The sequence below is a fragment of the Notolepis coatsorum genome (assembly GCF_963971535.1).
Source record: "Notolepis coatsorum genome assembly, chromosome: 9".
NCBI lineage: Eukaryota > Metazoa > Chordata > Actinopteri > Aulopiformes > Paralepididae > Notolepis > Notolepis coatsorum.
Genome location: NC_140173.1, coordinates 139,259,259 through 139,284,148, shown reverse-complemented (window position 1 = coordinate 139,284,148; position 24,890 = coordinate 139,259,259). Strand labels below are relative to the sequence as shown.

Below are 24,890 nucleotides of genomic sequence, written 5' to 3'. Positions count from 1 at the left end.
AATCAATCTCACCAGGTGGCAGTATCGCCTACCCTTTGAACTGATAGAAAGGGTTCAGGAGAGACAATGAATGAGCTGGACTAACAAGACTCGCTCTGAGGGGGAGGAGCTCTTGCAAAGCAATCGCTAGCAGATCTGCTCGCCTCAAAACCTAGTTTCCCGTAAACACGTGTAATTACATATAAACGAGTAATCGCGATCGCCGATGGGATCATTGAAATTATTCTTTCTGGAGTACCTTCTGGCTAAGGTAAGGACCCCCTATGTCTATTTTACCGAAAACATGTTTCTGTAACGATCACAGTGTCTTACTTTACCGGACATAAGCCAAGCGTTTTGTAACGATCGCATTTTCGGGGTAAGACTAACACAGAAAAATACACTGAAGCCACATTTCAACCAACCAACCAACCAACCAACTTCCGAGAGGGTTTGTTCACTAACAGGTTCTCTGGGATAACGATTCTCACAGGACACTGTGTGTGTGTGTGTGTGTGTGTGTGTGCTGAGTCTTTCCCTCAGACATCATGGTGGTTAGGATATGTGTATGAGTGTGTTTGTGTTTTAATGGCGCCTGCTATGTGAATGGCTATGACTGACCAGTAGGGGGGATCAAAGAGGAAGGTGATTAGGTGCTAGATTATGTACCATCTAGTTATCGTCTTATAGTGAGGTTTTTGGAAACAAGTGTAAATCCAGGGGAGAGACTTTAGGAATTATGGGAACCATTTATGGCGCGGCGTCAGGAGGATGTCATGGTTTGGCAGTCTGACGGTGAGGGGTCCTGATGCGGTAAGAGTCCGGTCGGTAGAGTAGATTCTTCCATTACACTGGTAGAATACCAATAGTAGACGTCATGAACCTATCCCTCTCTCTGAAGAGGCCAGAGGAGGGTAGGATAGGTAGGCTGGAGGGTAGGATAGGTGGGCTGGAGGGTAGGATAGGTGGGCTGGAGGGTAGGATAGGTGGGCTGGAGGGTAGGATAGGTAGGCTGGAGGGTAGGATAGGCAGGCTGGAGGGTAGGATAGGTAGGCTGGAGGGTAGGATAGGTAGGATAGGATAGGCAGGCTGTATGGTAGGATAGGTAGGCTGGAGGGTAGGATAGGTGGGCTGGAGGGTAGGATAGGTAGGGTAGGATAGGCAGGCTGTATGGTAGGATAGGTAGGGTAGGATAGGCAGGCTGTATGGTAGGATAGGCAGGCTGTATGGTAGGATAGGTAGGCTGGAGGGTAGGATAGGTAGGCTGGAGGGTAGGATAGGTAGGCTGTATGGTAGGATAGGTAGGGTAGGATAGGCGGGCTGGAGGGTAGGATAGGTAGGGTAGGATAGGCAGGCTGTATGGTAGGATAGGCGGGCTGGAGGGTAGGACATGGTAAGCATGGTGTGTTGTCGTGTGGCCTCTTGCTCCCCGTGTTAAAAGACCTGGATCATAGACTCTCTGGACTTGCCCACGCCGATCCACTTGACTGGAGAATAGAGAAGAGTAAAAAAAGGTAGAGGTTAGTTACTAAATCACACGGCGGTTACACTTGCCTTGACTGAATCAAAGTAAAAAGGTCTTGTATTATGTGAAAAATTACGTCTTGGTATGGATTTGGCAGACATTTTATTTAGATGCTGGGGGGGGGGGGGGGGGGACTAGGGTTATTACCAGAAGAAAAGCCTTGGGATTAACTAGCCATACCAAGCTGTTCAGAAGTATTGCCCTTTGTGATGTCATACCAAGGACACAAGCGATCAATTAGGTTGGTATCTAGGGACATCTATGGACCCCAGGGAATGTATTCCCAGTGTAATTTCTGTAATGATCATTGTAATAATCATTGTAAATTAATGAAACAAAGGAGAATATAAACTATAATTCTTTCATCATCTTTGATGGTGAATAACACCATGCTAACATTGACCAGACGTGAAATATTGCCACTGAGCTCATTCAGCACCTTCTTGAGATCACGTGTACTAGAAATCTAAGCAAATGAATAAAGAGCAGATGATTTACAGGGGGAATTTTGCCATCCGGACACATGCAATTTGAAATATGAATATAGAATCAGGCCTATAAATGACTGTATTATGGCCAAGTCATATATCTATGGATCGGCCCAAATCTCCTCTTTCCAATGGCAGAGTTAAATCAGGATCTAGTACCACCAGGCCCCTTTACAGGGCAGCAAAGACTGTGAATGAAATCTACTGTAAGTAGTTACTTTTGTATAATGTCCATAGCTCTGCCATTTTTCACCAGATTGCGACATGTTTTATTCTTTCTAGACGTTCACAGAAAGGTAAAGAAACAAAATGCGTTGTATTTCATGGCAATAACGTTCAGGTTTGTTGTTGTGATTGTTGTGAGATATAATCACGAAAATCACTGCAATATTTATTTTTCACGTCAGCCAGCTGCAGCTTAAGACAGCGGCTGGTAGTTTTATGAAATTTCATCGTCCATCGAAAGCCCCGGGTCTCATGACGGCATAATTTCCTCGCGTCTAAAATCATCCGGTTTCCAATGCAATGTGCAGAGATTTCTATAAACTCATATTTCGCTAATAACACTTAAAATCATTGGTAAACAAACGTAGTGCTGAAAATATACACGTTGACTGCCGTTTTGATAGGGTTAGGGTCTTTACTCTTGGCTACATTTGAAAAAGAAACGCAACATAAATTAACCTCTTAAGCCCGATGGGTCCTGTACCGGACACAAAATGACATCACGGCATAAATCTGTATGAATTAATGTTGCGTTTTTTTTCTTCTTCAAATAACATTCAGGTAAAAGACATTTTAAGAACCTGTATATACCCTGCAATGATATGACAATAATGGCCAGATAATGTGCTCATGTATGAATGTCTGTGTGTGTGTGCGTGTGCGTGCGTGTGTTCCTACCTGGCACCCCGACGTGCCTCTGGATATAGTGGACATATTTCTGGGCGTTCTCTGGCAGCTCCTCGAACTTTCTAGCAGCTGAGGTGTCACTGTTCCAGCCAGGCAACGTCTCATACTGGACCTCCACACGCTGCAGCACCTCCTGATTGGCTAGCGTAGACCAGGGAGGGAGGGACAACATCACAACATTGGCTAGGGCTTACGCCAATCAAAGTGCAAAGACAGCAGCACACTGTGCTTCTACATAATAGACTCCGTTCTGCTTCAAGTGACGAATCCAATCACCTAGTCTATGGAGAAATTAATCCCGTTTCAAACGATGGCCTAAATTCACCATAGCCTTGGCTTATTGTCTATAATAAAAATGTATATTCAGTATTTGATTTATGTTTTTGAATTCTGAAGCCTAGTTTTAAAAATGCCAATTTCCCGTTAGCAGCAGCTCACATTCTCTTTACACAAGTTTATTTATTTACATTTTTTAAAGGCTATTCTGCTCTTTTGACGGCAGCATTTTCATCTTTACAGATTAAAGTAACATCATAAGGCATTCAAAAAGGAATACAATAGTATTATTTGATCCTGGAATTTCAATATCAACCCCAAAGTGATGTTATTGTGTTCTATACTGTCTACTCAAAATAACCCAGAAAGGAAGAAGGAAACTAATAATCTCCTCATATTTATATTTTTCATAATGTAAAAAAGATAAAAATTATAAAAACTACTAAACCATGTCACTAAATAATTAAGTAGAGAATCAGCCTCCCGATCAGGTCCTACAAGACGTTTCATTCCCTCACACCCGCTCACCTGGGAAGTGAGGTATCGTTTCGTCATCCACTTTGTAAGCCACGCCCACTTTGATCTCTGGGAGCGAATCAAGGATGTCTAGCTTGGTGAGAGCAAGACTGGAGGACAAGAGGATGAGAGGTTAACACACACACACACACACACATAAACTACACTAAAAACACACTTCATGCAGAACTCACGCAGTGAATCCATTGATCATGTGGGCATATTTGATGAGCACCAGATCCAGCCAACCACATCGCCTCTTCCTGCCTGTGGTCACACCCACTTCCTTCCCCTTGGTCTGAAGCAGCTCTCCGATCTCCTACAGAGGCGAGGAGAAATGGTACAGTAGTTATTAATACTTTTATTTGTATAGCAATAGTTAAAGTTAGACTGTATGAATTAATGTTGATTATTTTTTTCAAACGTAGCCAAGAGTAAAGACCCTAACCCTGTCAAAACAGCAGTCAAAGTGTATATTTTCAGCGTTACGTTTGTTTACCAATGAGTTTAACCGTTATTAGTTAAATATAAGATTATAGAAATCTCAGGGCATTCGGTCGGAAACCAGCGCATATTGACGGGAGGAAGTGGAGCAGCCAAAAGTGAGTGTAGTCTTTTGAAGGAAGAGACCGAGGGCTTTCTATGGGCTTTCGGATTTCGAAAAACTACACTACCCAGCTCATGCCAGCCCGTCAATCATCTGACTTCTGGATTTACTTTTTTATTTCTGTAATTTTTCGGGATTATCTCCCACAAACCTGAACGTTATTGCCATAAAACAGAACAGTTAGTTTCTCTACCTTTCTGTGAACGTGTAGCAAAAAACGGAGTTGCAATCTGATGAAAAATGTCGGTGAAATTTACATTATAAAAAAGTAACTGTACTTACAGTAGATTTCATTAATGGTTTTTGCTGCACGCCTGGTGATACTAAATCCAGATTGAACTCTGCCATTGGAAAGGGGAGATTTGGCCCGATCCATAGATGTGCGACTTGGCCACAATAAGGTAATTTATAGGCCCGATATTCTATAATCATATTTCAAATGGCATCCGGATGGCAGAATTCAGTACTGTATCTACAAAACCTTCCGTTTAATCATCTTCCCTTTATTCATTTGCTTAGATTATTTGTACACGTGATCTCAAGAAGGTGCTGAACGAGCTCAGTGGCAGTTTTTCCATGTCTGGTCATTTTTTGCATGGTGTTATTCACAGTCAAAGATTAAAATTGAATAAATAAATATATATAATTGATATTCTCCTTTGGTTCATTACAATTTACCTAGTAACAGACACAATATTTCTGACACTGGGAATACATTGCAAATGGACCTTGTAGAAGTGGAGCAATCTTCCATTTACTTATGTATTTTTAGACGGATTTTCAGAAAATAAGGCTAGGGCTTAACTCTTTGACGGCCAAACCCCAGTAAAGTCGGGTTATCTCGCCAAACGTTGAGCGCCAGAAACCAGAGTATACTCTGGTTTTGATCCTTTGATATTTTCTTTTGATCCGCGTTCTATACGGTCATCCGGAGCCCTCTAGGTGTCTCGGATTCCTCTGCCTACGTTGGAATTGCAATGACGATTGAATCTCACCAGGTGGCAGTATCGTCTACCTTTTGAACAGGGAACTGGGGATATCACGTCTTGTGATCCACTCCGGCTGTTTCCGCCTAGGAGTGGATCACAACATAGCAATCGGTGGAAGATTTGGTGCCTCAGAGCTATTATTTCCCGTATGGTAGCCATGCCCAACATACACGAGTAATTGCGATCGCCATGGGATCGACTGGGATTTATTCATTTTGGAGTACTTCCTGACTGAGGTAAATCAAATCAAATAAAATTTATTTGTAAGGCCCGACAACACACGTTAATGTCCCCATGGGCCGGACACGTCTTCTTTAAACAAGTCAAGAAGAAACATAACAATAAGACAAGAACAAAACAAGAACACCATAAGGTGTTGCAAAATAAATGAATGAATGCAAACACTCCCAGAAGGTAAGGAAAAACTCACTAAAACCTAATAATAGGAAAAAATGCACCAGGCAGTGTGGAGGAGAGAAACCTTAGAAGGGCCATTCAAGGAGGGCGGTTAGGTGGCCGAGCAGAGATTGCGTTCGTCACCAACCCCGGAGCTGTGAGCTGGATTCGCCTGTTCGAATCCAGCTCACAGCTCCGGGGTTGTCACCAGCTTGGCTGGCCGCTCACACTAATACAATTGGCTGTATTAGAGGGTGGGAGAAGCTGGCGGGGTGGGTCCGGGTCGTTGTAAACAGCGACTCCTACAGTTCGGTCGGGGCGCCTGCTAAGCGCGGATAGGACCTGAGTGGGATAGTGTGATCCTCCCACACGCTACGCCCTCTCAATGAGAATCCGCGCTGCCAGGTGCAAAGAAGCGGTGATTGGCTGGACGTGTGTCGGAGGAAGCACGTGGTAGCCTCCACTCTCCAAGATGATCTGACTGTGGGGGGTAAGTGCGCAGCGACCAGGAAGGGACTGGGAATTGGCATACGACTAACATTGGGATGGGAGAAAATCGGAGGAAAATGGAGGGGGAAAAAGATAAAAAAAAAAGAAGGGCCATTCAAGGGGGGATCTCCCTTCTTAGATGTCGGTGATAGTAGTGTTGCAGACGGACAGTTGGTAAGCATGCACTCATGTGTGTAGTGAAACACAGATGAGTGCATGCAATAGCAACTGAACATTTTGAAAAATTAATGATAGAGCTGATAGCGATAGCAACTGAACATTTTGAAAGATTAAAGATAGAGCTGATAGCGGATCTATTTGAGGCACAGGGGCGGCGCAAAGAGGGACGTTCAACACTGCGGTCATCGCTCCGAGACAGCCGTAGACAGTGAGATAGGGGTGGCGGCGCAGAGAGGGTCGCAACCTCCCCGTCATCATTGTGGGACGTCCAGCACTCCGGTCATCACTACGAGACGACAGGTAAGGTCTATCTTCGGGTCTATCTTCGGTAACATAGCTAAAATGGTCAATAACGCTGGCGCCAAACAGTGCAGATGGCGAAAGCTGGTGGCCGTCAAAGAGTTAAGAGGTTAACCTTTACTACTAGAGAACGCTATTGTGGTTATTAACCTTTACTACTAGAGAAAGTAGTAGTACCTTAGCCCATGATATGACTACAGGCCGGTGGCTCTAACCTCTCATATAATGAAGACCATGGAGAGGTTAGTCCTGGAGCAACTCCGCCCGGTGATCAAACCCCACCTAGACCTACTCCAATTCGCCTACCAGCCCCGACTGGGGGTAGAGGATGCTGTTATCTACCTGCTGAACCGAGCCTACACTCACCTCACAAGCCGGGGAGCACTGCGAGAGTCATGTTCTTTGACTTCTCCAGTGCTTTTGATACCAGGCATAAGGCCTGGGCTGCTGGGTGAGAAGTTGGAGGCGATGCAGGTAGAGGCCCCCCTGGTGTCCTGGGTTGTTGACTATCTGACAGGCAGACCACAGTACGTGCGCCTACAGAGCAGGGGACAGTCCTCTCTCCCTTCCTCTTCACCGTCTACACCAGTGGTTCCCTAGGGGGGTCGTGAGCCACCGCGGGGGGTCGCCAGATGATTTAAAAAAAATTTAAATAAAAGATTTCCAAAAATAAATAAACGTTTTTTTATTTGTTTTATTTTATGCAGTCAGGCCACTGAACTTAGGCCAGTGTTTCTAGTTGCAGAGGTGCAATAGTTAGATAACCTAGGTGGGGAACAACCAGGAGATCACTGCAACTCACACAAGTTGGAGAACAGAAAATTCATCAAAATCAGTGTTGTTGCTAATCATACATATGCTAGCCTGTTTTTTAACAATAATTTGTAATGCCATCACAAACACCGGCATTTAAAGGGTACAAATGAAAAAGTTCCTGCACCAGAATGCAGGAAATGAAGTGTATTTGTAACAAAAAAAATCCTGGTGGGGGACCCCCAGACCCCCTGCTTAAAAAGTGGCCTGACTGGGGCTATATTTCACACTATATTTCCTGGCCTGAATGATTTCCCCAGTCTGGCCCTGGTTAAAAGCCTCCAATGCTTATTAGTGAGTGTGCGTTTGAACGTTTGCATGTTTCAACCATACATTTCCATTTATAAAAAAAAGAATTAAAATGTTTAACCTCCTATAATAGTGGGGGTCGCGGCTCTCCGACACCGTTATTTCGGGGGTCGCGGCCTGAAAACTTTGGGAACCCCTGGTCTACACCACACATATTTGAGCAACAAAATGCTCAAATATGTGTGGTCCATGCTCAAACTTTTGAGACACTAGGGAAATGGTATTACAGGAGGGTACTAGCTAGAAGAACGAAGGTATACAGTACACATTACAGCCGGCTGCCTCTGATCAAGGGAGAACAATTATACTCCTCACATGATGTCGTGGCAACTAAATCCACCAGATGGCAGTGTTTAGCCTTTAATTCAGTACTAGCCCCTGCCAGCTTTACATCTATAAAACACAGTGAAACAAACCATCAGAGCCCCATTCAGGGATCCTTTGTGTATTATAGATGAAAAATAAAGTTGCGTCAAGCATAAAAGGAAATAAAAACGTCCCATGTTTAACCTTGCTGTGATGGAGCTACCCTGTTATTTAGTTTGAAGGACAAGATATGTCAACCACACATCTGACTTCAAGTAGGGTTGGGCGATATTTCAATATGATCCTTTAATTGTTGCACACAATGCAGTCATTGAGATGAATGACAAAAAACAAATATGAAAAAAAAAGTTAAAAATCAGATTGTGATAGTGTGTATGACAGATATTTTTTGATAACGCCCCGCACATCAAGACAAGTGTGTGTATGTGAGAGAGTGTGCATGGGTGTGTGTGTGTGTATGTATGTGAGTGAGTGTATGTTTATGTGTGTGCAATGTATGTATGTATGTATGTATGTATGTATGTATGTATGTATGTACTGTATATGTGTGTGTATGTGTGAGAGTGTGCATGTATTTATGTCAGGGTTCCCACAGACATTGCAAAATGAAATGAAATTCAAGGACTTTCAATGACTTTTCTAAGCACTATTTTCCATTTTAACACATTCGGCGCCAAACCCGAGATAAGTCGTGTTAACTCGCATGCATGTTGGACGCCAGACCCGAGATATCTCGGGTTTTGGTAGTTTTTTCTTTTATTCAATATTTGTATTCATTATTCATCCACTCACCTCAGTGTTGCCATAGGAAAGGATTTTGAAATCGCCAAAGTGCAATACCGGCCGCATCCTGCCAGATGGCAGTGTCGCCCACCCTTTGAAACCTTATATCTAACTCTGTGTTACACTCAAATGTCTCCAGGCGCTATATTTAGACGAAGCCGAGTAAGTCGCTTCATCCGACCACTTCGAAACGCATCTGGCACACTCGATCCATAAGTTGTGCCAAATTATGTCCGGGACCAGATGGACACCAATTCTGGAAATCACGATCAGACAATTGGAATATTCTTTTTGGAATACCCCCAATCAAAGGTAAGGACTATCCGACATCAATTTCAGCTTGATCCAACAATGTTTTGGTATCGACCCAGCTGATCAGCTTCTGTAGTGTTCAACACGAATCCCGTTACTGGCCATCAAAACATAAAAAATACCCTCCCCCCTTTCATGCATCCACAATGAAACATAATACCCATTATATACATTTGATTTGGAAATAGTAGCGTGTCCAGGCAAGAAATGGCAACGTTTATAGTAGAATACACGTAGCGCCCTATAACTCAGCGTTTCAGGAATTATCCCGGATCACTCCTAAACTATACTTATATTCACCATGGGATAACGCGCGAACATATGCATGAACGATTTCTCTTTTTTGCATGTTCGACGGAAGAAAGTCACTGTCAAATGACTATTGTCTCCATAGCTATAATATAGATATAGCTCTCCAAACATAGTGACGCACAGTGAAAATATGTTATGGAAACGTGGCACGTTAACCACAAGGACCCGACTAATCCCTGGCGCTGAATGTGTTATTTAAAATGATACAATTCACTTTTAAATGCCGTTTTTAATTGAAAAGAAAATCGGATACAATATTTATGGCTTAAAACCAATTTCTGACAATTAGTTACACTTTAAATAAAATAAATCTATTTCTTGATTCAGAACTATTTTATCATGGATGAACAAAACTTTCAATGCGAATGGTTGATTTGAATTTCAAGGACTTTTTAAGCACCTTGTTAGAAAATGGGCTGTTTAAGGAATTCCAGGCATTGACTTTTTTTGGTAAAAAATCAAGCACTTTAAGCACTTCAAGGACTTTGTGCGAACCTTGTTATGTGTACGTGTGTGTGTATGTGTGTGTGAGAGTGTGGATGTATTTATATGCATGTGTGTGAGTGAGTGTGCATGTATTCATGTTTATGTATGTGTGTGTGAGTGAGTGTAATCAAGCACTTTAAGCACTACAAGGACCTTGTGCGAACCCTGTTATGTGTACGTGTGTGAGTGTGTGTGTGTGTGTGTGTGTGTGAGAGTGTGCATTTATTTATGTGTATGTATGTGTGAGTGAGTGTGCATGTATTCATGTGTATGTATGTGTGAGTGTGTGAGTGAGTGTGTGCGAGTGTGAGAAGTGTGCATGTATTTATGTGTGTGAGTGTGTGTGTGTGTGTGTGTGTGTATGCATGTGCATGTGTGTGTGTGAGTGTGTGTGTGTGAGTGCATGCTCACGTTGATCTGCTCAGAGGGGAAGGCTCCGATGCCCACCCTGGTGGTGTAGGCCTTGACCACACCGTACACCTCTCCTACATTCCGAGGCGGCATACCCAGCCCTGTGCAGACGCCCCCCACTGTGCAGTTAGACGACGTCACAAACGGGTAGGTCCCTGCAAACAACACAGTGGTGGGAGAGAATTAGCACTACAACCAGCTAGCTGCCACTTCACTATGGCAATTTAAAAAGAGCATGAGAAGAGAATGTCAGTAGATTAGATTTCATAATTGCAGTGTGCATTGTCCACTAGTCGGGTGAGGAGCGCTCGTTTTCCATCATCGCCTTAATGGGCGTTTTCATGCAGTGAAAGGGCCAGAGGGAAGGTGAGGGCTAGGGGTTGTTTGTGGACAAGGTCCCCCCCACGTTGGCGCTGCAAAGTGACACCTTTTACCACCTGTCTAAACTCGTCCGACTGACTGGTCTGGTCAAACACCCACCCCACCCCACCCCACCGACTTACCCAACATGGAGAGTATTGATGTTGCTTGCTGCTTGGCTTATATATTCCCAGTCCACACACACTCGCTCTCTTAAAACAAACACGCATATCTTTACTTCCGTCTTCTAGGGCTGACCCCGATTAGTCGACTAATCGATCGAAAGGAGCCGTAGTCGACTGCCAACCTTAGTCGAATGAAAAAAATTATTATATATATATATATATATCGCATACCAGCGAGGCTAACTGTATAAGAAAACCGGCACAGAGGCACTGAAAGAGGATTTCACCCATCTAATGAACACAGTTCAAGTTTCTTTATAATTTGTCGTACAGAAATACAGAATACTTTGCATGAAATGTTTCTTTCTGTTTTGCTCCCGAGAGTGTGCTAGGTAATAACAAGATAGTTTAAATAAGTATAATAAGTATAAAATAGAAAGTCAAGAAGTCAAGTCACAGTCACACATACCTACCAGTCACACTAGACTAGACTTAATATCAAGATGTATCCATCAGTGGACCAATTGCATGCTTTTGCAGAGAACAAGAAGCCTTCAGTCAACTCCTTCAGACATTAAGCACCCCCCACAGCCCGAATGGAATGATCATTTTTTTGCATTCAGGGGGGTAGTCGACTATCTGCAAGTGTCGGCCAATCAAAGTCGACTATCCAAATCCTTAGCCGGGGCCAGCCCTACTGTCTTCATATTGATAACATTCAGACAGCTGGCTGAGGATCCCTATCCAGGGCGCAGCCGTCTCCAGAGGGAGTTCCCAAATAACCCCAGTGACTCCTGAATTGCTAGGATAGTTAGTTCCACACTATCGTCTAAGAAAGAGGCTCCAAAACATAATGACGTCTGAGGTACAGTTGTTGCTCACAAGCTGGTAACACGTCACATGTTAGCTATTTTCTTTGCTGACAAGGTCTGGCTGTGTTATGTGTTGTTGACTGTAGCTATAAAGGGTTGTTGAAACCGCCACCACTCGGACAGATACTAAGACTCTTACACAATGTTTTGCATTTTCTCTCATAATAACTGACAGACTCCTGTGCTTCTTCAATACATCACTCTGTGTGTCTCTCTGCCTACCTGTTCTCTCTAACCATTTCCTTTGGTGTGTTCTGTGAGTGACACTCCCATCACACTCATAATACCGGTGTGCGCTCCAGATGTCAGATAGAACACCATATTTGTCATCATCAGAATAAGCACGACATATACTGGGATACTGACTATAGTAAGAGACTATTCTGCCATTGGTTCATAAGCAACACCAGATAATAAACAAACACACAAATCAACCTTAGTGACGGCTTCAAACAGTAGTCCAGGTGTGTTTGGAAAACCTGTGCATACTTTTCTGTCATAGACAGAGCTTGCCTGGGGGCAAGTGTGCTCCAGTAACTACTTTCAGCGTTGCAAACCCCGCCCCTATGGATCTTGTGATAAAAACAAATGCTCACAGTAGGGGTTGGGAGTGACTTCAAGCTGCTGTCGTTGTCTATCCGTCTACTACTGTGTATGCAACACTTGACAAGAACACGATTTCACCCCAAGCCATTTGTAAAATGACCCGCTTCATTTAGCTCACCCTGTATATTTTATTTGTATCATTCCATTCGGGCTGTGGGGGGTGCTTAATGTCTGAAGGAGTTGACTGAAGGCTTCTTGTCCTCTGCAAAAGCATGCAATTGGTCCACTGATGGATACATCTTGATATTTGTCTAGTCTAGTGCAGTGGTTCTCAAACTGTGGTACGTGGTGGTACTCCTGGTGGTACTTGAAAACATTTCCAAAAAAGCTAAAAAAAAAAAAAAAAAGAAAAAAAAAAAATGTTGCAGTCAGGCCACTGAACTTAGAAGCAGGCCAGGCCAGTGTTTCTGGTTGCGGCAGCGCGATAGTTAGATAATCTAAGTGGGGAACAACCAGGAGATCACTGTGACAGAGAGTAATACAGTCTAAACAGTCATAAATCTTTAATTCAACTTCAGCCCTGATCATAACCATTTATTTTTTGATTTCTTGTAATGTCAGATAAAAAATGAAATACTCCCACTTTTCTGAAAAGAGTTGATGTTAAATCTGACATTACAAAAAATCCATCAAAATATGTGTTGCTGCTAATCATTGACACATGCCTAGCCTGTAATAATCCCCCCCAGAAAAATTTACTTTGCATTTGATATATTGTAAATATTTAACTTTGTGTTTTTTTTAACAATAATTTGTGATGCCATCACACAAACTGGCATTTAAAGGGTAAACATTCAAAAATGTATTGAATATGTGTTTTCTTTTCTACAATAATTTGTGATGCCCATCACAAACACTGGCATTTAAAGGGTAAAAATTCAAAAATCCTGCACCAGAATGCAGGAAATTAAGTTTTTGTAACCAAATAATTGTGTGTGTGTGTGTGTGTGTGTGTGTGTGTGTGTGTGTGTGTGTGTGTGTGTGTGTGTGAGAGAATGACGGACAATTGCTTGCTGTGTGAGAGAGAGAGAGAGAGAGAGAGAGAGAGAGAGAGAGAGAGAGAGAGAGAGAGAGAGAGAGAGAGAGTGGGAGAGAGAGAGAGAGAATTAAGTACATTTGCTGAAATACAGTTGTTCTTAATTTTCTCACTTGCTATGTGAGAATGTTAGTTATTATGTTCTCAATGCCCCTTGCATTGTATGAGTTGTGTGGAAGCATTTGCTAGTTCTAGTGCTATCCCTTTGTAGCTGTGTCTGACAAAAGTTAACAATAAATAATGGTATTAGGAATACATTTGCCTCCTGCGTGAACTGTGCATAGCTGAATAGACTGTATTTTAACGCCGGTCATATGGTGGTACTTGGAGAGCCAGCTACGTTCTCAGGTGGTACTTGGTGTAAAAAGTTTGAGAACCACTGGTCTAGTGTGTTCATTAGATGGGTGAAATCCTCTGTCAGTGCCTCTGTGCCTGTTTTCTTAGGCAGTTAGCCTCTGGTATGCGTGCCATTAGAGTTAGCCACACTTCTATGCCTCTTTTCTTTTGGAAAGAATGATTACAAATTTAAAAAAATATTATAATTATAATTATTTATTTTATTTTTTTATTCGACTAAGAGGTTGGCAGTCGACTACGGCTCCTTTCGACCGATTAGTCGACTAATAGGGGTCAGCCCTAATGTTTAGTGTCTTCTAGCTCTTCTATTGGCACATAAGGTTAACGGTGACATTATTGTCCAGTGTCTGTAATAACAAAAGCCAATAAAGCCTTTCCGTTTCTATCATGTGCACATGCTGCTGCATTGGTGCCTATCAGGGGAGAGAGGAGATAGTCTGCATATCAGTCTGTAGCGTTGTGCACCCAGACTCCTGTTACCAGCTACGTTGACACAGGCAGAGTGTTATGATAATGGCAACAGTGTTGGACCTCAGCTGTAATTCCATCAGCTCACTGCAGCCAAGCGCTCTAAGTAATGGCATGTCTGATATGTCGCGGCAGCAGCAGTCATATCGGGGGCTCGTATAATGAGCCTTACACCAAGTCCTTTCTTAGTACCGATACTCCAACAGAAATAGCTTTTTATGTCTATATAAGTAACATCTGTGTGTACCTTTACATTTGAATACTAGGGATGTAATAATGATACACATTTTCAGAATCTATAAAAACTTTTATTTTAAACGATTTTGAGGTCATTCGATTTTTTATTCTGTATGCATTACGATTTAAATCATACTACAGAGCTCATATATATATTAGGGATGCCCCGATCACGTTTTTTGCCACCGATACCGATCACTGATCGTCGTGAGCCATATCGGCCGATACCGATCCGATACCGATAGTTTTTGATTAAAAAAAATTAAAAATTATTTTATATGATTTTATTTTTTTTATAAAATATATATATTATATAATTAGACTTGTACTTGTATTATCTGCGAGACATCGCCACCACGCAACAAGTCAAAATGCTCGCTATCTGCAAACAGCTCCACTGTCTGTGTGTACTCTAGTAGCCTCCAGCTCCAAAAAGGATTCTCCTGCGCTGCAGCTGGACCCTATTGGTAACGTTACTGTGCTTTGGTCATATCACATTCAGCAAGCCCTCAGCTCGAATACGCATTGAATCAATGTTATAAGACATTGATATCAGGAGCTATCTGTAGCTACTGCTAGCCGGCTAGATGACGTTAAGACAGAACTTTTTAGTTCAATGGGACATTTCGTTTTGAAAAGTGAACTAACGTCAGCTAACGCAAGCTAACGGAGGTATCAACATGGACTACTAGACTTGCTGGAGCATTTGTTGATCAGAAGCTATCAGTAGCTAGCCGGCTAAATACCGTTAGACAATGCCTACTAAAAGTGAATAGTTGACTGGGTAATTTTGTTTAAACAGTAACGATAGCTAAGTAGCTAACGTTAGCTCAGGTCGAATGCACTATAGACTCAGTCCTCGAATATGACTCATTATCGGAATTCACCGATCGCATATTTATACTGATTATCGGCCGATAACGATCGGTGGCCGATCGATCGGGGCATCCCTAATATATATATATATATATATACACACACACACACAGAAACACACACATTTTATTTAAATGTCGTAAACAATGAAAATGAGCCTCAACATGATGTTAATAGCAGTAGCCATTCCATACCACCAGTTAAACTGAGCGGAATCGAATTTCAATAGTGAACGTACACTTTTTGTTCTAATTTTGAGATCCTCACACACCCCTATTGAATACATTTGGGGATTTGAAATAGATGACAATCTTTGTGACTTTAGATGTGCCATCAGCCTGCGTGTTGCATGGTGACAAGCGTGCTCATCGTGCATGAAGAGGTGGTGTTGTGAGCTGCAGGTCATGCTGCACATTTAAGACCACAGTGGAAACAAGTAAAAAAAAAAAATCACTCTGTGCCATTTCCCCCTGAACACAAATCTAAATCAAACCAACTAAAAGTTAGTAAACTTACCGTATTCACTGGGCTGTACTCCAGCAGGCTTTCATAAAGAGTCACAGAGTGTTAAGTGGTATAAACAACACAGTTTCCCAGGGCCCTTGGAGATGGAATGCACAACACTTGGGGCAAATGAAACCATTTTAAACCTGCACTATGGAACTTTTTCATGGAAGATTCTAGCTTCTTAAATCACAGAGTTGGGCGGAACAAGACAACCGTACAAGCGGGTTAACTCTGCACGATGGAGAAACTGACCGAAGTCTATGTCCAGCAGGGCTGCGTTGGCTCCCTCCACCAGGATGTTCTGAGGCGGCCCGTGGAGCGCATTGTACATGTAGAACACCCCGTCCCTCACCATGGGCCTGATCTGCACCACGTAGGCCTGGACACAGTTCACATTTAGAAAAAGGTGTACATCGGGAAAAGTATAACAAGGATATTCATATTATGTATATATAACCCTAATGCGGTGTAAATGTGGGCATCAACATACATAAATGTCCCAATTATTATAATTATATATTTTTAACCATAGCGCACCCTATTTCCTACTTACCAATGATGTTGTCCATCATCAGTAGTAGTCATTTCTGATCACAATCCATGCAGTTATCCCTACTGGATAATATCCATAGTTCTGCAACTAATGGGTAAAACTAGGTATGTCCGATATTATCGGCCAATATTGGCATTAAAATGTGATATCGGAAAATATCGGTATCGGTTTTCAAAAATTCAAAAATTAAAAAATGTGTTTTACATTTCTATAACCTTTATTTACCCAGGCAAGCAAGTAAGAACAAATTCTGATTTTATTTATTGTCAAAAGTATGCATAATGTTATGTTAATTCCACAACAACCTGACATTATTCCGTTTTGGGGGGGGGGGGGGGGGGGGGGGAACCCTGCATATATCGGTATCGGTTGATATCGGTATCGGAAATTAAGAGTTGGACAATATCGGTATAGGTAAAAAAGCCAATATCGAGCATCCCTAGGTAAAACTAATGCAAAGTCATTGGGTCCACGACTCCACGCTCTTCTGAAGGAAATGCTGAAATCTACATTGGGTGCACTGTAGAGTAGTTTTCCAGCATTCATTTCCGGGCTTGTACAGACATTAGCGTGGCCCCATTTTTGCATTACCGTACTTTTCGCACTATAAGCTGCACCTGACTATAAGCCGCAGCAGCTAAATTGAATGATGTGTACATATATAAGCCGCACTGTACTATAAGCTGCATGTGTTTTAATGTTTAATTACCATATGTAAGGAGTGGAGCCTGCGGCTTAATTTGACTCAACACGGGAAACCTCACCCGGCCCGGACACGGAAAGGATAGACGGATTGATTGCTCTTTCTCGATTCTGTGGGTGGTGGTGCATGGCCGTTCTTATATTGAGCTTTAAGTTCCCACCTCTACAGAGAATGACTCCCATTGGGACACAATACTGTCGGACAAATAACAAGAATTAACTCATTTAAAGTTGTATTAAGTTTAGCAAATAAGGGAACAGATAAATAACATTTCAATGTTCAATAAAAAAAGCTATATTTCGGGTTTTGTCCACATAAGCTGCACCGTTATATAAGCCGCAGGGTCGAAAAATGGGGGGAAAAGCCGCAGCTTATAGTCCGAAAAGTACGGTAGTTTGTGGCTATACCAGAGCTGCAGGAATTCAGTATTAAGAACAACGTGGATGAAAAATCATTGTTAAGTAAGAAATACGGTTAAAAAATAACGTGTCGGTGTACGTCTCAAAATGATAGTTCGGATTTTTGGCTTTGGCTTGCTTACAGAGTCCTGTGGTCGGGGGGTTCTGGCTGGGTTCTGAGTGAACCCAAAGCAAATGGGGTCAGGAAACCAAAAGGTTTTAATCCACACCAGAGCTTCCCGGTTCGCTCAGAACCTGTCCAGAACTCCAACCACGGGACTCGTAAGTAAGCCAATAAGCTTTGCATCCACTACTGGCAAGTATTTCATACAACATATAATGTCGAAAAATCCCAAAGTATCATTACCCAATTCACTTTTACTGCTTTTATTTCATTTTCAGTACCTTTAGTCTGTTCAGCTCTCCATCTATGTCGATCTCCAGGGTCGGATACATGTCCTTGTACTGCTGGGCTAATAACTTGTACCTGCAATACATGTCATTCTATCAGCCACATCTTTCTATCAGACATATCCTTCTATCGGACACATGTTTCCATCAGACACATCCTTCTATCACACACATCCTTCTATCAGACACATCCTTCCATCAGACACATCCTTCTATCAGACACATCCTTCTATCAGACACATCCTTCCATCAGACACATCCTTCTATCAGACACATCCTTCTATCAGACACATCCTTCTATCAGACACATCCTTCTATCAGACACATCCTTCTATCAGACACATGTTTCCATCAGACACATCCTTCTATCAGACACATCCTTCTATCAGACACGTCCTTCTATCAGACACGTCCTTCTATCAGACACATCATTCTATCAGACACATCCTTCCATCAGACACGTCCTTCTATCAGACACATCATTCTATCAGACACATGCTTCTATCAGACACATGCTTCTATCAGACACATCCTTCTATCAGACACATCCTTCTATCAGACACATCCTTCTATCAGAGACATCCTTCCATCAGACACATCCTTCCATCAGAGACATCCTTCCATCAGACACATGCTTCCATCAGACATCCTTCTATCAGACACATGCTTCCATCAGACATCCTTCTATCAGACACATCCTTCTATCAGACACATCCTTCTATCAGACACATCCTTCTATCAGACACATCCTTCTATCAGACACATCCTTCTATCAGACACATCCTTCCATCAGACACATCCTTCCATCAGACATGTCCTTCCATCAGACATGTCCTTCCATCAGACATGTCCTTCCATCAGACATGTCCTTCCATCAGACATGTCCTTCCAGTTCTTCCATCAGACATGTCCTTCCAGTTTTTCCATCAGACATGTCCTTCCATCAGACATGTCCTTCCAGTCCTTCCATCAGACATGTCCTTCCATCAGACATGTCCTTCCAGTCCTTCCATCAGACATGTCCTTCCATCAGACATGTCCTTCCAGTCCTTCCATCAGACATGTCCTTCCAGTCCTTCATCAGACATGTCCTTCCATCAGACATATCCTTCTATCAGAGATATCCTTCCATCAGACATGTCCTTCCATCAGACATATCCTTCCATCAGACATATCCTTCCATCAGACATATCCTTCCATCAGACACATCTTTATAATGTTATTGCAGGCAGCATGATCAATTCCAACACCATAGAGCCATATTTCACTTTGCTAAAACATGGTTTTTAGACTAGATTCTCAAACAATGTAAGTAAATGGAAAGTGAAAAAAAATAAAAACTCCCAGAAGACCTTTGTAGAGGGTGTCTGGGTAGCGTAGAGGTAAAAGTAAGTAAGTAAGTAAGTATTTATAAAGCACCTTTCATACATGTCATGTAGCTCAAAGTGCTGTACACAAACATAGGCATATATAACGATAAAAGCAATAAAGTCACAGTGATCAGTTAACTTAAGATCAATGGTTAAATCTTTTTTTTTAAGAAAAAATTACGTAAAAAGGAAAACAGTCAAGACATTTTGGGAGAACAGGTCCGCACAAACACGTCCGTTCAGTAGCAACCGGAAGTAGGAAGTGCACTAAACCAATGCACAGGGAATTGGAATAAAGGAAGAATTGGGGAGAAAAACACAAAAAATAAAATAGCTGAATATGGTCTCCAGGAGCTATAGGAAGCTGCAGAATTGTTTTTAAGTCAGAATCTCTTGATTGGTAAAAACAGAGCCACTGTACCTTTCAGAGAACTGAGTGAAGTCCGACATGAGGTCACATATCCGCAGGCCGCTACGCGCTGCCTTGGCAGAGTACACGGGACCGATCCCCTTCTTTGTCGTTCCCAAGCTGGGGGGGGGGGGCAGAAAGAGGTGTGGAGGAAACAGTTAACGTGTGATTTAAATACCATTAATAATCACAGACACAACATATGTCTGTTGTACATTGCGAAGCGTGACCATGTGAGTGCTCCCCCACTCACGCCACCATTGAGTCAAATTGTACTTGCAGTCTGAATTAAGGTCCTGAATAATCTAGAGCCGTGCTAGAAAATGCAGTAAATTTTGTAATGCGATTGGTCTGAAATTACATAAATGGTGACCTATTAACAATACAGCCTGAATATAGTCTGTTGAAACTGTAGAACCAATCACATCCTTCCTTACATACAGTATTGCACATAATTGGCAATATATTGGGCACATAATTGTGCATAATATATATTTCAACATTTTGTTGCAGTTGTAAGCTCTGCATTTCATTCCAATAGCAGCAAGGCATAAAGATTGCAGACATCCAGGGGGATACATTTGCAAGATGCCATCTCTTCCTCTGCCATATTCCAATCCTAGGCTACTTACTTTTCAATTGCAAATGCATCAAAAACTCAAAAGAAAAAAAACTCAGCCAAGCAACAACCCACAGTCCAATGGTAAATGGTGCAATTATATAGTGCTTTACAATTGTGTGCCTCACATTCAATTCACCCATTCACTCACACATCGACGGGAACCATGCAATGAGCCAACCTGCTCATCGGAAGCAGTAAGGGGTTAAGTGTTCAAGGACACTTCGACAAGCTTCGCAGGAGGAGCGGGAATCGAACTGGGAACCTTCCAATCACCAGACGACAGCCACTGTCGCACCCTAGTAACTACACAGACTCTGCTTATTACAGGACTGAGCTCTGACTATCGAAGCCCCTGCACCATCTTGCAGATGGCACCACGCAAACATATTAACTTTTTCCGCACATGCATGAATGTTGGGGTTGTAGCCTTCTCATGGGATTCCTCTCTTCACAGGTTTTATTTGCAGGATTCACTAATGTAGAGGCACTGTGCCTCTCCCCCTAAAATGAAATCTGTAAGTAGTCCAGAATCTCTGGACCACATCAGACCTTGAGCCACCCTAGGTCCACAACACCGCAACTTGCGATTCTCTGCTAGCTCATTTTAGAACACTGGGCATATCATGGTGGCAATAGGGGTGCAACGGTACACAAAAACCACGGTACGGTACGTATCTCGGTTTTGAAGTCAAGGTTCGGTACCCCACGCATGGGTGATGTAGTGTGCAGTAACTAATTGTACTTGTAGGGCTGTCAACGAATATTCTATATTGAAATTAATAATAGACTTGTAAAAAAAAAAAAAAAAAAAATAATTATATTAGATTGTGAAAAAAACAGCCCCCGGTGGGCGGTCGTTAGTGGTTAACATACCGTTGTATTCGTTCGGTACACTACACAGCCGTTCGGTACGGTACACACTGAATCGGTTCGGTATGGATACGTGTACCTTTACACCCCTAGGTGGCATCGTCAAAGCTTGTATTATTTGTGGCCAACACTTCATGGCTCCCATATTACAATCTGGAGTCTGGACTGATACATCACATGTTCTTATATGCTTCTGGCCATAATCTTTATGGTCTTCAGCCAGTGTTTATATCGTTTTCAGACAGCCCAAGCGTATGCATCTTGCTTGGCTATCACGAGGCTGCTCCTGCAGGCTAGCCTAACTGATCTGGTTGTGATTCTGAGACTAGTGCCACTCTTTAGAATAGTAATCTGCTAAAGGCCTATAATGACTGTCATTATTATGCCCTGCGAAAGCATTTTTTCAAACAGCTGGGTACTATGGTCTTTGGCTGTTGAGCTGGCAAAGACAACCCAGCTCTGAGTAGGAATGGCCTGACCAGGGGGCCCATTACCCTGATCCCGTAACACTCGCTTGACTTAACATTCCTTGCATATCCAAATGTATGGCTTGCTGTATAGCTCAAGGGTGTATTAGAGGAGAATAGCATTAAATGGAATAAAATAAAACTATCCCACTTAGTGGATGATGCTTTAATCCAAAATGGATTATAGTCAGTATTGGTAACTCCAGTGAGAATTGAACCTCTAACCCTGGCAGTATTAGTGCCATGATCTAATCATTAAGCTACACAGGTCAACTCCTGGAGATCATGTTCAATTTAGGGGATCAATGCTGGGTTGTCCGCTTGTACAACGTTAGCCACTAATGTTACTAAAAAAGGGCCAGTGTATCACCTGTTAGTGCCCTTCTCTACCCAGGTACTCCAGAACACTTGCAGTGTTAGTGCTCTGCTCTACTGCTCTATTGAGCCACACAGGGAATTGTATCCATAACCTTTAAACAATAAGGATATACATAAATCAGCTTTTCTAACAGTGAGCAGGCTTGGGATAAAGCTGAACTCTTTTTACACTGGAATTTCCTTTCATGACCTTTTGTTAACACCCCCCTCCCCCCTGTACCCCCCTTCCTTCACCCCTCACCTGGTCATCCCTCCCCCCTGTACCCTCCTTCCCTCACCCGGTCATCCGTGCCCCCTGTGCCCTCCTTCCTTCACCCCTCACCTGGTCATCCCTCCCCCTATACCCTCCTTCCTTAACCCCTCACCTGGTCATCCCTCACCCTATACCCTCCTTCCTTCACCCCTCACCTGGTCATCCCTCCCCCCTGTACCCTCCTTCCCTCACCTGGTCATCCGTCCCCCCTATACCCTCTTTTCTTCACCCCTCACCTGGGCATCCCTCCCCCCTATACCCTCCTTTCTTCACCCCTCACCTGGTCATCCCTCCCCCCTATACCCTCCTTTCTTCACCCCTCACCTGGTCATCCCTCCTCCCTATACCCTCCTTTCTTCACCCCTCACCTGGTCATCCCTCCTCCCTATACCCTCCTTTCTTCACCCCTCACCTGGTCATCCCTCCTCCCTATACCCTCCTTTCTTCACCCCTCACCTGGTCATCCCTCCCCCCTATACCCTCCTTTCTTCACCCCTCACCTGGTCATCCCTCCTCCCTGTATCCTCCTTCCTTCACCCCTCACCTGACAGATGTCATTTCGAAGAATAAAACATTCTTATATTGAAGCCAATACCGTCCATTAGTCTCTTTTGAAAGCGTTCCACTCTTAAATATAAACCCCAGTGGTCAAGTCAGTCTCACCAGCTAGGTGCCATCCAAATAATTTGTCATCATCTCCAGTGTGTCAGTCTGCCCTCTGCCCTCTCTGTGGACGTCTCACAGGGGGTATTCATGTTATATGCAGTATGCATGTAGCACTGGGTGTGGAAAGACAGTTCTGTGCACATGGATGGATGGTCGGCTGAGATGTTGAAATGCACTTCCTATATATCTGAACATGAAGTATTTGCTTCCCCTCTTTGTTCCGGACGATGGCTCAGATACCTTTAGATGAGAACAAAGGCTACGATTCATATATCTGAGATAAGTGCGTGAGCTTAATACCAAACCGCCCCATGACTCAGACCTAAAACTAATCCTCGATATTGAGTGGCTCAACCAGTTGCACATGTGGGGAGGCGTTTCCACCAACAGGAGGTGTATCTTGAGACGGTCGTATTCAGACTTGCAACTCGAGTTCATTCTGACTGTGCGATACAGACCCCTGAGGAAAAGTGGAATTAGTCCAGCGCCTCTTGTGACCATTATCCATAATGTCTGGTTTAGTGCGTGCCCTTAGGGAAAACAATCACAATAGAATCTAAATGTATTATTTAGGATCAGAGGCCTTGGTCCATATTGATAGATATTGCCTATTGTGTCTTTCATGATGCAGTCGTTCATTAATTCATAACAAAATGCACGAGGAGTTTACACCACTGTTGTATTTAGTCTCTTTTGTCACTCGCTTAAAGTCACTTTCAACTCCGATGGCAGTAAGTTGCTGCTACCGTCTCCTTGGGGGAGGGGTCAGCTGGAGAGGTGAGCTTGTCCAACCAAGGTCTCCATCAACGTTGCCCAACTTGCCTTTTTCTTTGTGTTGTTGGTATGGAGAGATTTTGCACCATGCTGAGCTTTGTGGCTCTTGGGAGAATCTGAAATAAATCCGCTGGCCGACTCTTCAGTGCGTTTTAAAGGGGATCAGGGAGACGTATCATTTGAAAGGAACTTTTAGTCCAGGACTAGGCTTAAGGACAGTCAAATATATATATATATATATATATTTTTAAAGCCGACCTGATTTATCACAGGGTCTTAGCATCTATTAGTGATGCTGGCGAAAGTCAAATGGGGCACAATACACATCTCTGAAAGATTGTAGATACTTTGTGCCCTCAATACTTTCCACCAGCATTGACTACACGAGACCAGAACACTGCTTTTTGGATGGACTGAAAGGACAAATGCCATTGGCTTCTTGGAAGTGTGAAGCTCGTCTGTGAACCAGGCCATTAGTGTCCATGTTGCAGCCATTAGCAGTTAATTGGTTTCCTTACTTCTTGCCCGCTTGCTCTTGTCTCTGCTGCTCCTGAACGCCATCGACCGCTTGGTGGAAGTCAAACACTGTAGAGGGGGCACAGAGGGGGTCTCACACACACACCTGAGAAGGTAGAGCACGCACGCACGCACTCGCATAAGGCACACACAAACGAATGCCAGGGCCCTCACACAGACACACACATAAACACTATCTCATACACACGCACACAAAATGAAGAGCCGTGGCGCCAAGTAGGACTTACCGATGTGAGCTCTGTCCGAGATGATCAACCTCTTCTCCCAGTCTTGCAGACCTACACACAGACACACACACTATATGAGATCTCTCTGATTGAAAGCATAGTAAGTCTATAGATTCATTTGGGACAAAATAATACACGTTAGTAGGCTTGGATATCATTCAGATTGTTTATCTATTTCAATCCTGATGATTCTGCTTATCAAATTTGGTTCTTTCTTATTGAATCTTGGTCTCAAGTTTCAATTTGTCACATCCCTGACATCCCCAGGGTGAAATTTGGCCTAGCAGCAAAGTGGGCGACATGTTGTTGGCACAATTTGGAAATGCACAACACGAACCGCTGTTTTCATCTTTTAGATAACGCTAAGCTAGCTTTCAACGCAACAATGTTTTCGTGGT

At 43.0% G+C, this 24,890-nt stretch overlaps 1 protein-coding gene across 1 annotated transcript in view; it reads right to left on the bottom strand.

Moving 5' to 3' along the window:
* Positions 1–1,159: 1,159 nt before the first annotated feature.
* The window catches only part of LOC311234449 (adenylosuccinate synthetase isozyme 2), a 50,986-nt gene continuing 27,255 nt past the window's right edge, over positions 1,160–24,890 (bottom strand). The window contains exons 4-13 of the mRNA XM_084321628.1: positions 24,493–24,543; positions 24,247–24,313; positions 19,711–19,818; positions 17,914–17,995; positions 16,107–16,233; positions 10,411–10,565; positions 3,891–4,015; positions 3,709–3,806; positions 2,896–3,045; positions 1,160–1,466 (exon numbers count right to left, since the gene is read on the bottom strand). Of these exons, the coding sequence (XP_084177754.1) occupies positions 1,414–1,466; positions 2,896–3,045; positions 3,709–3,806; positions 3,891–4,015; positions 10,411–10,565; positions 16,107–16,233; positions 17,914–17,995; positions 19,711–19,818; positions 24,247–24,313; positions 24,493–24,543 (1,016 nt within the window). The 3' untranslated portion in view covers positions 1,160–1,413. The remainder of the gene's footprint in view (positions 1,467–2,895; positions 3,046–3,708; positions 3,807–3,890; positions 4,016–10,410; positions 10,566–16,106; positions 16,234–17,913; positions 17,996–19,710; positions 19,819–24,246; positions 24,314–24,492; positions 24,544–24,890) is intronic.